Here is a 16,020-nt window from a genome sequence, read left to right as displayed (position 1 = left end):
ATAGTGATCATATTATGAGCAATGGCTGGAACTTCAAGATTGGTTGTATAACAATTTTTTTTTCACCACCACTGTAAGTTTGAACAGTTACCAAACGGATTGGACATAAGCCAAGAACTCTAATGAATTTTATTATTTCTTTATTATAATATTCCATTAACAAAGGACTGTTCCTCAGGCATAAAGATTTTACGATAAATCCAATTCCCAGTCACAATCATTGCCAAATGAGGAAATATAATACAAGGGCTCATACTGTTTGTGACTATAGGTTAGTATATATGAAATATGTAATTCTGTAAGGACTTTCATTTGTTTGCAAATTCTGTAAAGGGGGAACAGACTGAGCAAATGCATTTTATAGATCATCTAAACTGGAAAAAGCACTATTTACCATGAAGATTAAAGAGATGTGCAAATTTCAACTATATTTGATGGATGTGTCAGTGTTAGAAACATTACAAGAAATATTTGTATGTGTATGAGACTTTGCTTTCTCTTGAAATACTGATATAAAAATAGTGACAAATATTTGATACAAAAATACTTCATGTGGCTCCTCTTCAGCTGTTAGTCAGCAACATAAAATTTACTAGACAGCAATAGAGGAAGACAACAAACAATTCCACCAGTATTTCATACCCCTTCTATGAATATCTGTAACTGGGTATAATGGAAGAACTATTATTTAACCGTTGAAGGTCAAACTTTTTTTCTTCACCCTTCCCCAATTCTTGTACTTTTGGGGTCATTTAATTAATATGGATATGGATTTTTTCACTGAATACTGTATTTTTTGCATTACAAGATGCACTCCACCCCCCCCCAAAGTGGGTAAAAATGTCTGTGCATCTTATAGAGCAAATATTGGAGTGGGGGGAGGGGGGATAGGATTCATCAAGGAACACTGGAGCCTTTGCTGCCAAGCAGCTGATTGCCGGTTGGATTGGCCTCCTGGAATACTGCCAATCAGCTGTTCTAGGCGGTGGGGATCACTGCTGCTGCCAATCACCGCCGCCATTTGGCGGTGGTGGTGATGGCAATCCCCAGCACCTACAACAGCTGGTTGGAGGTATTCCGGGAGGCCCATCCAACTGCCAATCAGCTGCTCAGCAGTGAAGGCTTCAGCGTTTCCTAGTGGCGGCAGCAGCTCAGCTCAGTTGACCAGTGGTGGGCGCAACAAAATGGATCCCTCACAAGCCATGTGCTGCGCTGCAATAATGTGCTGAAGCTGACCAGGCTGTTTGTTGTAAGGACGCTAGCCAGATGAATACCGGATGGATGCTGGGAGGCAGAGGCAGATTTTTGTTTTCCTCCTCTAAAGCTAATGTGCATCTTACGGTCCAGTGTGTCTTATAGTGCAAAAAATATGGTATATGTAACCCACCAAAAAGCATTTTCGGTTCAAGACCGGAAACCAATATGTTAAAATAAATTAATTACTTTAGCAAGTTCAGATGTATAACAGCTTTGAGTTGTTAATAAAGTTGCATAACAGTGGTGGATTAAGCCTGGTACGCTCCGGTATGGGTGTACCAGTGCTTGCTGGGAGTATCAGGTACCGTTCTGGTATGGTGCTCTGGAGGCCCCACCTGCCCGCTATCCTTACCTGTATTTGACCCAACTGGGACATTTGCCAAGCAGCTGGAGCATTGCGGGCAATGGGGACAAATGCACGCACAGTGCGCGTGCATGTGGTGGAAGCCCGGTCCCGTCGCAGCGTACCAGTTGCGACAGGATCCGGAACCCACCACTGTTGCATATGCTGAATCACTATCTTTGAATGCCAAAATAACCAAGGGAACATCGTAAACTGTTTTAATTATACTTATTTGTTTTAATTTAAAACAAGTATCTCAAGAGTACAATTTTTTAAAAAAATTAAGTGCTAAAAAGCACTTTGCTTCTTGTCAATTCAGTTATTACAAATTTTAGCTGGGAGCTAATTTTCATAATCAAGCTTTTGCCTTTTGAAAAACAAAAAACATAATTAACTGACGATAACTTTTAAAATAATACCGCTTACAAGAACTGCAGCAATCCATACTGTAGATATATTACTAATCAGAATCGAAAGCTAGATAACAAGATATTCTAAAACCTCATCCGAAATAGATTAAAATATAATACAGAGTAATATGAGCGTAAAACACTAACAAAAGTGCTGGCACAAAAGCGATTGTGTAATCATGACAGCTTACACAATCAATTTTGAATTTCAGCAGAAAATATTTTGTGTGAGATAAGCTAATTAAAAATGTATGGGGGGTGATAATATTCAACCTACTTAATTCAATAAGGACTGTATATCAGCATAAATGTCTCTGACATCCTTCAGTGCCAGTGTACTTACAATTCTTCTTTCAGGTTCATTGCTTCCTCTACATTATCATTTTGACAGCAAAGGCGTATTAAGGCTCCATAGCCCACAACATTCATGTCGAATTCATATTTTGCTTTTACTGCAAGAGCTTTCTGCATATTCTAGAAGGAACATTAAGCAAAAGATACGAAGTAGAAAAAGAAAATCAACATGACATTTTATATTCTACTAGGAAATTACATTTATTTATATATGCTTAGACTTAGCACTGCTTCTTAGCAATTCATACACTTTACATTTATGTGCAAATGAATCTTTTATAAATTAGTAAATAGTTTAAATATGTCCATTATAAACTTTTATCCTGTGTTGCAATACATGCTTTCACTGATTTCTGAAGTATGCGTATCATTAATTACATCACATTGTACTTCATGACAAAGCATTTTCACATTTTATACCTACAGTTAATATTTCACAATCATTTAAATATATCAATGAGCAGAGAACATACTAAGTTGGTTAATTAAAAAGAAGATGAATCCAATTATCTGGCATAACAGGATATAAATGGAAAGTTCTGATATATTAATATATTTTAAAAATTAAAATATAGTTTAATTTACTATGAAATCAGACATTGCATCAGTGCCATGTAAAACAAAGTTCAGAGCCCATGTATAAGAACTCAGAGCAAAAGAAAGTCCTATACAAAAATATGAATTACAGTTGGATGCCTGTACATGAAGACAAGAGCCTCTGCATCTCAGAAAGCTTTTCTTCAAGAAAAAAATAATGGAATTTCAGTTCCCACATTAACCACCTTTCAATATTTGACTTGCAAATTATTATACATGTATCAGTTGCTTGACAATCTAGTTGTAAGAGACCAGAGCTGTGGCTTGAAAGGACACTTGGCATGTATGATAAACCTTTCACAGCTGTTACTATCATTCATTTTGCAGATTACCATTAACAGACTTCCACAATCTCAAAACATGTCATTCACGAGGTAACTAAAAATCAGCACTGAGGGGTTTTTCCCACAAATTTTTTAAAATACTTTAGATTTACAAGGAGTAAACCTGAAATCCAGGAAACATTAGTTTTTCCTTAATCACCTACATGCATTTGGAGTTTGACAAGAAACAAACACATATAATTGTATTTGTTCATTTTGAGCTTTAATGACTTTTATAATCTCTCCCTAAGTCTCCCACCGATCTATATGAAGTCTCCTGTGGCTAGGATTTGTATTTTACTTAGGTTACTCTGTAAAGTGTCATTTAAACCTTTGGTGCTATACATAGTTAGAAGTATTTAATTTACTTATCATACTTTGTTAATAATACAATAAGCAAATCTGAAAAGTACCTTTTCTGAACACAGAGCAATTATAAAGTTCTTTAGAATATCTTCAATGGGTTTGTTTTCAGCTTTAAGTTGTTCAAGTTTCTCCTCAAAATTATGTGAACCAATTAAGGACTAAGGTAAAAAAAAAAAGAAAGATATTCAAATAATGTTTTACAATGAAACACATCTAAGCAACAATGTGTCTTATTGATATACTTTTATTTTTGCAGATGTTATGTGTAAGGTACAAAAGAAATCCTAATGTTACTTTTGAAAAATGTATTTCTGCTATCTCAGTTGTGGGCAATGCCGTTGAGTAGTATCAGTCATGTACTGCTCTAAGATTCATATTGGTCTTAAATAGGCTTCTCCCATTGGGAGCAGGTCCCCCCTTCTTCTTTGTTCTCTGTGTGCGATTCCAATGCAAGTGAGGACAAACTAATTTGTATATTCCATCATCTTCTGCATCAGCATGGCATAAACATGGCATGAAATTCTGAACAATGAATAGCTCTATCCTTAAAAGGAAATTAAGTCATAGCAACCAAGCATTTAGGGTTTCGAATCAATTTATGGAAAAGTCAGAAATACCAGGTAGAAATTCCTCAACTAATGCATATTTTTACTATTGCTAGGATCAAAACTCATTTTTTGGGGGGGGGGGGGGGGGACAATAAAATTTGGAAGCCATGTATTCTGGTTATGTAGCAAAATTATTTAATGCCAACTTATTTAAATAGTTATATACATACACTTAACATCTGCTCATCAGAAGCCAATAAAATTACACTGTAAGATAGAATTAATGGCTCGATACATATTTGAATATAAGCATGAATGCGTTTATGATACTTTTAAAAACTCAAGGAATGTGTGGTTTTGTTTTGCTGTTAAGATTGCTATCAACATTTAAGAGTTGCCCTGTCTAATTTGTCTCCTTAAAACTTTAGTATTCTGTCTAAAATATGCTTCCTTATTTCAGAAAAGGATTAAATAAAACTAATTTTATACATCAGGCATATTCAGTTTTAAGGCTACTACACACTTGAAATGAATATGTTGGTATATATTGTATGTTTTATATAATTATATATAAAATAACATTTGCCATTACAGACCTTAATTAAATTGGGAACGTTGTGTTCAGTCAGCAGTTTGCTAATACCTTTGTAGTAGGCAGGAAGAATTGTCATGTTCTGTAGGAAGAAGTGGAGAGAATCATGTGAGTTTTAAAAGCACAACCAAAAAAAATAAATAAATCTGTTACACAAATTTCAGACATAATTTAAATCTCCAACACTTGCATGCCATTGAGAAGTGGTCTGGCTATACTTAAAAGCTGCAATTTCAAATCTAATAGATACATGTCAGGAAGGACGGGCATTATGTAGCAAAAAAATGAAATAGTACCATCTTCTGTAGCTGATGGAAGTATTGTCTCAACTGCTCCTCCCTGTCCTGTACCTCTGAGTCAGTCATATTGTCAATCAAGGAATAAAGAAAACGGCCAATATTTTCTGCAAGGTGGGGGTAGGGGGAAGACAAGAGAAAGCATTCCACTAAAATTACTGACACTGTCATGTTATCAAGATTAATTTATAAGAAATCATTTTGGTGTGAGATGTCACCCTGATGAGAGGCTCTGAAATGGCAACAATGATCACTGAGGCATAGAGATTATGTGGTTTGGGAGCACATATCTAACTGGTGAGTGAAAGGAATATTAATTATTTTCAAACCGAATGACAGCTTTTCAGAACAAAATCTTTCTTCAATCTATTTTTCCATGGCTGTGTGACAAAAGCAGCACTGCCCAAGGCCTCTCCCCCACTTTCCTGCCCACCACCCCAAAACAGTTGCCATAAATATTTTGTCATTTATTCAAAAAGAAATAGAGCTTTTTAAAGCTTCATAGGCACAGCCCCATGTCTTTCTTATTATTTCCAGGGTTTTTCTGAAACTGATGAATGAATGTAAACACCATAAAGAATATTAAATGATATTTAATCATCAGCTCCAATAATCATATGGGGAGCTGCTTATAGCCAATGAAATTTAAGTTTAACAAAATATGCCGTGTAGGTTAAAAGTATTAATTTTGACACTAAAGCATCAGGAAGAATCAATGAGGTTCCAACAAAGAAACTACATAGTGATGTATACTGTATTTTCTTATTATTGAAAATATTTTATCACAATGTAACTTTTGTTATTAAAACATTACAAAAAGCTATTAAATTTATAGCTTCTTAAAATATTTGTATTAATGCCCTTCTAAAAAAGAATCTTACCTCCATCTGTAAATGCTTGATTACATTATCCCTGTAATCTGTTCATTTTACTTACTATATAAGCATCTCAAGTACATTTTTCATTAAAAACGAAAACACTAATAACATCTCATGGATTCCACAAAATATACTGTGATCATCTGGGTAAAGTTTTTACCCAACATGTTTTCAAATTTCACTTTCAAAAAGAAATAATCAATGTTTACGGTTGTAATCCCTCAAACCTATCATTACCCAGAAGAACGGATTTGTGGATAAGTTACAATCATAGAAATTGAAACTCTACCAGTTTCTTGTTCAGCCTTCTGTTCCTCCATATACAACAGTTCTGTTATCTGGTAAGACAGAATAATCGCACATTGCAGTCAAGAAAAGCAAGCAAGGGCAAATAGTAACTGAAATTGAATTCTACAAATAACAAAGCAGCTCTCTACTAGCACTATTCTGTGCCACATCACAGCAATTTATTTATTTATTTAAAACAAAAGCTTTTAATATTTTTTAAACATTGCACAACGAAAGATTCGTTCGTTTTACCATCATGAGTGATCATAAAGAAAAAAAATTCTTGAAGCAATCAGACACTATTGTTTACAGGTTGAAAATTTGGGATCTATGTAGTTTGTTATCATTAATTACAAATTAATTTTAACAGGAATTTGCACTGCGCATAACAGACTCTATTTCAGTTAAGTATTTAATTTAGGAATAGCATAGTATACTTGATGTAACAGTTAAATAGAATTGGAGGGAGTGAAACAAAAGAACTATTCCTTAAAACCTGATGGCTGATGGTAACCAAAGGATCTAAGTAACGGTTATTTGGTCAGCTGTTTTTTTCCTCTTAAACTTGATTACCCTTCCTACTATCAAGGGAACAAGATTTTCCACCTCCATTAAAATCCACATATTTGGGCAACTCTGACCAAAAAAGAGATTTCAAGTTATTTTACTTGCCTTTACTGACTACTTGCCTTATATACTGTTTATTTCCAGTGGTTAAAATATTGAAATTGCTTTAGCTTTTCTGCATAAATCTAATAAATGAGAAACGTTCTTCTCACTGCTCATCTCTTTATACATAATTAACAAGAACTATTACACTGATAGACAGCCATGTTGGCAAAAAACAAACAAACCCAAAACCCTAGTCCTTTTGTATAGAACAGTGGTTCCCAATGTGGGGCCCACGCCCCACAGGGGAGCAATTTGATTTTTAATGGGGGCAATTTGAACCTGATTTAAACCAAGTTAATGGCCTTTTATAAGCTTCCTCCGCATGGGTAGAGTTCACTTTTTGAGTAAAGTAAGAATTATATGTCATAGGGGTGGCCATCAGGATTTTAGAGATGCTTATGTGGGGCATGGCCAAAAAAAAGATTGGGAACCACTGGTATAGTGTCTTTCAAATCTTTCCAAGTAACAGTTTCCTCCGGGAAGCCGGCAGGAGGTCACAAATGGCATCCATGTGATATCGTGTTTAATGAAGAGGCACGTTTCGCTTAACGATAGCAACTGGGAGCGCCATAATTTCCATCACTAAGCAGAAAGATATGATTCTATTGCTTAGTGATGGAAATTCCAACCCCAATTGCTGACATTAACCAAGAGCTACCTATATTGAAAAGCCCTTTCAAAAATAGTTTTAACATTTTTATTTCCTAATTATTAAAAATGAAGCTACAGAATGATTTTTTTTTTTAAAAGTCAGCTAAGTTTACAGCTACATTTTTTCGAAGAGAAGCTGCTAGCACACTTACTAGTAGTTTTAACTTTAACAGTGGTTTTAATGGCATAGGTATTTTTACATTTATATGGTTTTGTTTTATAGAATCTTTGATAAAGAAATTTTCCAAAACTTGTTGGTTTTTATACCATCAAATATTTCCAACTGGTACTTGGGGATGTATCACATAAAGACAAAAACTACTGCCCCTAAAAGAAAAATTTATCCCCTACCATGAACAATAAAATTAGTGCTTACTTAATACATGCAATAATAAATGCCATTTCTATGTTAATATGAATTCACAGTCACAATGTGAGCAATAGATTATAAAGCAAAATCAAGCATTTTAAAGACCAAATACAGACAAGGAAAAAGTATTAATTACATGCTTAATTTTCTCCACTGAGATCAAAAGGAGTTAAAAATATTTAACTTCAGACAGATAAGTCATGACAATTCACGTAAGTGTAGTAAAAGATTAGACTTAATCTGAAATAGGAGATCTTTCTATATATTGTACTTTTCCAATACTGTGCACCCAAAATATCTCCCCATTGCAGCTTAGCTGTCTTTGCTTACCTTGTTCCAAAGATCAACATCAGTACACCTGCAGAGGGCAGCAGAAGATAATAAATTGGAAATTTTAAAAAAACAAACCCTATTATTTCTTTTGAATGCTCAATACAACTGAACAGTCACATCATGAGTTCAGATTTGTTTAACTGAAGAAAGTTAAGAAATAATTGACACAAACACACACACACACTTATATATAAGCATAAGCTTTACAAAATTATTTTACTATATTTACAGACGATCATTACCACTGTAGTTTTTGTGATAATGTTAGAATCTATCTCATTGCATTTCAAAATACATGCAATCTGTGTGATCTTTTACCTGTGCCACCTACACTGTCTGTATTTAATACATTTTTCCATCATGAAATTGACTTGAAACCACAAACCTCATAGCTTTAAACAACTAGCTTAATCTCCACTATTCATTTTTGCATCATCAACTATTATACTATATGGAATTTTCTTGTAGAACAATGATTGCTTTTTTAAATGAGTAAAGATACTAATCCTATTGAAAGTTATATAACTGGAGCCTTCACTGTGTGAGCAAGCCTCATCCCATAATATCATGAAAATAATAAAACCTATTTCTGGAAACAAAAGCATTTCATGTACAATTGCACACATGTTGCCTCATCTATGATCTAAGTTCCTGATAATATGGTCCTGGCTCTCATACAAGTAAATATGCATACAGTTGTATCCAGGAATGTCTGCAGGATCCTGAGCAATGCCACATAGGGATATAGCTATTTTTAATCCATGAACAGAATATATGTCTTCCAACAGAAGTCTCATATTTGATGACTGTTGGATTAGAATATATAATATAAAATATTTCTATGCTTCTCTTTCTGATATGCTTTCTAAATGTTAAAACAAATTTATCTGCTTTACCCTTGAAATTGTAATGCCTTGGGCACAAAGCCAGCTTTGTGCAAATCTCTTTCAGAGACTGAACCAAATCTGAAACCTTGCCAAGAAAATTGCAGGGACTAGTCCAGGTAGTTGCCACGTTAATGCTTATCTTAATGACTGCAATCCTAGCATTGTTGTTTGTGCTTCTTAAGTGATCCCATGGGTCATTAAGCAGACAGGAAAAGCAGTGCAGGGTGCCTGGGGGGGTGGGTGGGGGGAGTCTAGGACAACTTGCTGTGGCCAACTTGCCACAGTCAACTCGCAGGAGGACAAGAGTTACACTAATATCAAAGAAATGGTGGAATAGAGTAATTAAAGAAGGGATGCCAAAGGAGGGACAAAATGAAATGTGAATGACAAAAATTAAAATGTTTTAATTATTTTAAATAATTAAATGAATTGTTGAATTGTCCTGTGGAGAGTTGGTCAGGGTGAATTGACCATGGCAAGATGACCATGGCTGAGTTGGCTGCAGCAATTTGGCTGCAGTGAGTTGTCCCATTCCGGCCTCAGCGGAGTGGGGAAAATCCCACTCAGCAGCTGAAAATACACCCTGCCAAAATCCAAGTAATATTTTTAGCCTCTTGAGTGGAGAGACACTCCAAGTAAAAATCCTCCCCACTGAAATCCAATCAGGATCTTCAGCCTCAGAGCAAAGAGATAGGTACTTTGTGCATGGCCTGTACCGATCCATCCAGGGCCTCCCCCACCACCCACTTGAAGCATTTTGGGCGCCTTATCATCCTGCCTCTTCATTTTCTGCTTTATTTTTAGCTCCCTCTCATTTCTGAGGGTTGGTTGAAAGAGCTGCCTATGAAAGGATTGCAGTATCCTTCCATGCACTGAAGGGAACTCCTTTGGTAAGAGGCAGGAACCTGTCTAAATCCTGCTGAAGGGGTAAATGTCTATGGAAATTCTCAGTCATCCAGATCATGTTTGTCCCAAAGGTGCCTTTTCAAGAGACAACTGGACTTTCTTGTTTTTCTTTGAAAACATTTCACTTCTCATCCAAGAAGCCTCTTGGATGAGAAGTGAAACATCTTCCAAGAAAAACAAGGAAGTCCAGTTGCCTCTTGAAAAGGCACCTTTGGGACTGCTGAAGGAATACAGTTCCCCTCCATGCACAGAAGAGAACTCCCTCAGCAGGGAGCAGGAACAGAGGTGAAACCTTCAGGATTTAAGAGTTTAGTTCCCCTCAGCTGGCTATTTTTTCAATAAGATTCCAGAGACGAGAGAGAGTCCTTTTGGCAGTGGCAGCAGTCTGCAAACTTCCATGCCACTTGCAAATTGTGGGCCACTTGGCAATCAGCTGTAAGTGCCAAGTACTTAGATTGTAATCACGTAATCAAAATATGGTGGTGCAATGTTTTGCAACAACCAGAAGGGCTTCACAGGCTGTAAAGCAGCTATAATGAGGCCATCATAATTCCTGATCATCATTAAACAAATGGCTGTAACTCGAGGACTATCTGTATAAGAATGTTATGGAAAACTGTTCATAGCATGGTTTCTGTGTTCTATGACACAAGCAGCATGCACTTTCAGCATCTCTAGTAAATTAGCTTAAATTATTTTTTGGAGTATAAGACACAACTTTTTCCCTCAAAAAGGAGGCTGAAAATCTTGGTGCATCTTATACACTGAATACAGCATTTTTTGCCTACCGAAACCCTGCCCTCTTCGCCATAATGGCCATGCATAGCTTTTAGAAGACTTTCAGAGAAAAATGGGCCGTTTTTTTGCTCAATTTTTCCTCCTCCCAGCCCCCAGGAGCACTCTACAAGCCTCCTAAGGGCTATTCATGCCTTTTGAAAAAACAAAGCAAAAAACAAAGGGCCCGTTTTCGCGAAAAACAGGCAGTTTTTGGGAGGTTTGCAGAGTGCAAAAACTTTTTTTTAAAATTTGCCTCTTCAAAACCTTGGTGCGTCTTATACTCCGGTGTGTCTTATACTCTGAAAAATACGGTAAACCAGCTACTGATCCACAGAGAAAATATATGTGTCTTCTAACTCTGGATTACATTTCTATGGTAATTTCTACTCTGAAGTGGTAAGGAACTTATTCTGACATATCAATTTAACAACATAAAAATAGTTCACATATTTCCTCTACCCTAATAATTTTTTATGACTTTGTCTTTCTCCCTGGATAAATGACAATATAATCCTAATCACTTTCACTTCAAAATGGTTGAGATTTTGAAACATCTCAGGAACTAGGAAGATTACCTATACACATATATAGTAATACAATCTGTTTTGTCTCACCTGCAAGTTTGCTTTCTCTGTCACTGTATCTCTTTTTCAAATAAGATAATTTTAGTTTATTCCACCTCCCTACAATTTGCATGCATTTGTTTGCCACCCTAACCCTAACCCTAACCCTATTATGTCTACAGAGATTACAGTCAGGTCCAAAAAATATTATATAACAAAACTGTAATGTCTCTCCTATAAGCCAAACATAAGTTCCATTTTTGTCACTTGCTGATTTTTCTTTGAACAGTAATTCCCCTTTTCGTTTTGATTCCACAAATTTGATTTACCACCATTCTTGTCTGATTTCTTTTCATTGTAGTTTGATATTGTGAGCCACCAAGATGCTGTATAAAATTGTGGTAGGGTATAAACATGAAAATAATAATTTTGTTCGCTAAGAGTAAAACTTTAAGCAACCAAGGCACTACAAACAAAGGAGAAATAAAAAGATGTAGATAGCATTATATGATAGCAAGTATCATATAAGGTTAGCAGAAAAATTACAACCACTGACAAAATGCATTTATTTACATGTACATTTCATTCCTATGCATCATTCAGTGTGGATTAATATCAATACAAGATTTTTAGTATTTGAAAGGGAAAAACAGCAAAACTAAAAAAGTTCCGAACAAAAATCATTGTAATTATATAATTATATATATATAATATATATGTTTGAGTAGATCTCTAATAAAATTAACTATGATTACAAAGTTTTTAAGTTCAATCTGAATTTAGGCATAAATTTATGGGATGACATTAGGTAAAGCTTATACTATGTGTTCTAAAATATATACTACTGATTAACCTACCCTAATTGTCACTAGCATTATTGTGATACATCTTTGAAGCATAATATGAATATAACAAACTTTGTGAATTTTATATAAATATTATTTTACTTGATAGTCAATGTGATATTATCAAAGCAGTTTCAGCTATAGAAGCTCATTAAGAAATTTGGGATTTGATAACTTAGCTCAGCTGCCCACACAAAGATGCTTATTATAAGGGGATATTTGGAAGGTGCCATGATCTCCTAGGAAAACTGGAATATAAATCTAAAACAATGAAAGACAAAATAAATAAACTCTGTTTTCAATTTACTGAATCTAGGCCCAAATGAAAACCTTCAATTTTCCACTTATAAAATAGGATATTAAATTTCAGCAACACTGAAGCCACAAAGAGAGACCTAAAAGATCCTGCCAGAACAGAGGGATATTATTAGCTACAAATAGCTTTAAAAAACAACAACAGAAAAACAAAGCTGTAACTTGAGATCAAAGATATCCAAAATCTTATAAATCTTATAAGATTTCATAAGTCTTACTTTCTAAATCCAATCATTAGACTGCTCTTGATATGATTCCTGTTCGTTATCCAGATGTTTGAGGAAGATACTGCAAGTTAAATTAAATTATTCAGTATACATTGATTTGTATTTCTCTAAACAGCACTGAGTCAGCAATTGTTATTTTAAAACCAATATGCTATAAAGAAAAACAAAATATTTAATGTTATATACTTGATAGAGCTATTGCTTTATATTTCACTGTAAAGACATAGTAACCCTGTCTTTCTCCCTGTTTCATAATCAGTCCCTGTTCATGACTAAGTTTAAATAAACTTTATTTCTAAATAAAGGAATCTGTTCTATAAATTCAGATTTTCCAGTCAAATTAAATATAATTCTTTTCATTTATCTGTTCTCAAAAACAGTGTTAAAGCTTATATAATTTTATAGCACAGTGAGATTCAAATAGAGCATTAAGATATATCTATAAAAACTGGTCACAATAGTCACACAATTTTTGCAACATTTTAAAAAAAGAACATCTTAAGAACAGTAGGTAATGTATCATCTCTTTCTTCTATCAAAGGGATGTGGGCTTTTTAAAATGAAACAAAAGGCTAATTTACACATTATACTTGCTTCTAATCATAAATGGAGGCATGTTAAAATACAACTTCAAATAATCTTAAATAACAAGTATTTTTGTATAAATTATCAACATTTACCGTTCTTTAAATTATATCATACTACTTTTCCAAACAGGCTACTCAGATAAAACAAGAGCACTTACATAACTGATAAACTTTATCCAGTCTGCCATGTGAAGCTTCATGCCTGATTTCTGCTGCTAAGAATTTACTGGTTTCCAAAGGACTGCCTTTTTCCTATGGAAAGATGGTAATACAGTAGTGCCTGGTATATCATCATAGTCAAGCTTTTTAAAATACTTCATATTTCAGATCTGGTGTGGGTTTGGCCAACAGCCTTCCAACCTTGACCAAAGCTATCTTCTGTGATTCAGGGTGTGCAATGTTTTACAGATATTCTTAAAGTTCTCAAAAAAACTATTTATGCAAAGCATAATTTTAGAATTGTAATTTAAAGACTAAACACACAGAATGTGCATAGACGACCTGCGAAGCAATCATTTTAAAAGATGGTATCTGTTTCAATTTGTTAGAATTGTCAATTCAGTGCAAACTCTCCAGCTTTTCATATTAACAATAGTGAGAAATGTTTTGATTGCTATACAAAAGAGCCAAAGTCCTTTATAAAATTTACTTTATATCTCTGCATGTTTTAATGTGCTGCATGCAATATTACATTTGATAGAAAAGGAGATCTAGCTAAGATAAGCTTTTTGGGGGGAAGGAAGTGTGAAGGACGTCCTAGACCAGTGTGCCAGAGGTGGCATTCAGAGCCCTCTCTGTGGGCACATGTGCCATTGCTCCAACCCAGCTCCATTGTGTTTCTCCCATGGGGGTGGAGGGAAGGAGGGAGAGAGAGGGAGGGGAAGAGAAAGAGGGGGGGGGGAAATGACAGGGGGAGGGAAAGAGAGAAAGGGAGGAGGGAAAGAGAGAGAGGGAGGGAAAGAGAGAAAGAGAGGGAAAGAGAGAGAGAGAAAGGGAAAGAGAGAGGGGAGGGAGGGAGGGAAAGAGAAAGAGAGGGGGAAGAGGGAGGGAGGGAAAGAGAGAAAGAGGGAGGGAAAGAGAGAGAAAGAGAGAAGGAGGGAGGGAAAGAGAGAAAGAGAGGGGGAAAGAGGGGGAGGGAAAGAGAAATGATATTACAAATGTTTTTTTTTCTTTTTTATTGTTGCTAAATGTAATATTTCAAAAGCTGAAAAAAATGAAGGGGCATAAAAGTGCATTTATCACATTTTTCTTAGAACAATTAGTTGAACACTGCCTTGTTTATCATTATTTTAGGTAACCTTAAGTAACCTTATTGTTCAGGTTAAATTGCTATATTGGTACTTTGCGATAAATAAGTGGTTTTTGGGTTGCAGTTTGGGCACTCAATGCCAAAAATGTTCACCATCACGGTCCTAGACTAAAATATATGCTTTGTTTATAGCCATTTTTTTGGTAGAGAGAACTAACATTGCAAGGAATTTAGCTAGAAATTTAAATAATTTGCTTTTTGTTATGTTCAAGCTATGTAAGATTATGAAATGTTATCTAGTATTTCATCAAGCCATTAAGTGTGATTACATATTCTATTATCAAAGGTAACTGTTTTGTTTCCAGTTTTAATATCAGATTCATGCATGTCTAAGTCGTTTCAACTGCTGCTTTCATCTCTGTGTTCTACAAATCAGACTTTCAATAATATCATGGACAGATTCAGGAAAACACTGGTTATACCAAGCATCTTTTCAGATCACTTTAGTTCTCTATCTCATCCAAGACTTGCACTACCCCCTCGTGTAAGATCGCTAAAGGAGTGAGCTACGTATGAGAACAATCTGTCTTCAGGTCGCTGGTTTCAAGAAAAAAGAAAGAAAAACACTGTGCACTCTGTCATATGTGTGGAACAAGACACCAGCTGGGACAGCCTAGTGACCATATGAAGGACATGAAATCCTGAACCTCTCCAGAGTGTATAATTTCGATGGGAACAATGAAAAGTCTTAGGACAAAAGGATTACGAAGAAACCGAGTTTAGAAGATACCCTTATTCAATGGGGCAAATAAACCATTTGTTCTGATCTAGGCTTCCTGAGAGCATGAAGCAAACTCCTTGTCCCGACAAAACCCCTTTTATTAATTTACTGTGAATTCTTCTCATTCACATCCAGCAAAGTCTTTCAAGGGAGGATTTACAGTCACAGACCTTATCTGGCTTGGAGAGCTGACAGGCCAATATGTGCAAAACTTGGCAAGGAGTCTCGGAGAGTCATGAACCAATTAAGCGAACTAACTGTATCCTGCAAACTCCATTCCCCTTTCACTGTTTTATTTCCACTGGGAGGGGCCATTCATTGTGGCCCCTCCCAGAGACATTTGTACACCAAAAACGTCTGTCTTGATATGCACATGTGCCTCAGATAAATCATAGTGGTTTTCAGTCCCCAAGTCATTTCTTTGGGGATAATTCCATCACTGGTAACTTGAATTGGCCCAGGACAGCTCTCTTTAAAGCAATAGTTCCAGGCACAACAGTATGAATCATCTGATTCTGTTGATTTTTATCTTAAAATTAACAAAATTACATTATCCAATATATCAAATATTTATCGTCCTACTACTTGATATTTCCATCATAAAT

General features: G+C 35.3%; 1 protein-coding gene across 1 annotated transcript in view; it reads right to left on the bottom strand.

Moving 5' to 3' along the window:
- LRPPRC (leucine rich pentatricopeptide repeat containing) overlaps window positions 1-16,020 on the bottom strand; it is a 90,363-nt gene that overhangs the window by 53,786 nt on the left and 20,557 nt on the right. Inside the window, exons 13-20 of the mRNA XM_087717708.1 lie at window positions 13,544-13,637; window positions 12,790-12,859; window positions 8,276-8,303; window positions 6,254-6,302; window positions 5,087-5,193; window positions 4,795-4,872; window positions 3,698-3,808; window positions 2,354-2,484 (exon numbers count right to left, since the gene is read on the bottom strand). Coding sequence (XP_087573834.1) covers window positions 2,354-2,484; window positions 3,698-3,808; window positions 4,795-4,872; window positions 5,087-5,193; window positions 6,254-6,302; window positions 8,276-8,303; window positions 12,790-12,859; window positions 13,544-13,637 — 668 coding nt within the window. The remainder of the gene's footprint in view (window positions 1-2,353; window positions 2,485-3,697; window positions 3,809-4,794; window positions 4,873-5,086; window positions 5,194-6,253; window positions 6,303-8,275; window positions 8,304-12,789; window positions 12,860-13,543; window positions 13,638-16,020) is intronic.

This window comes from Thamnophis sirtalis, unplaced genomic scaffold (genome assembly GCF_051295495.1).
Source record: "Thamnophis sirtalis isolate CommonGarterSnake01/CBP01778 unplaced genomic scaffold, rThaSir2_p1.2 scaffold_6, whole genome shotgun sequence".
NCBI classification, from domain to species: Eukaryota; Metazoa; Chordata; class Lepidosauria; order Squamata; family Natricidae; genus Thamnophis; species Thamnophis sirtalis.
This window is presented reverse-complemented; position numbering and strand designations above follow the sequence as displayed.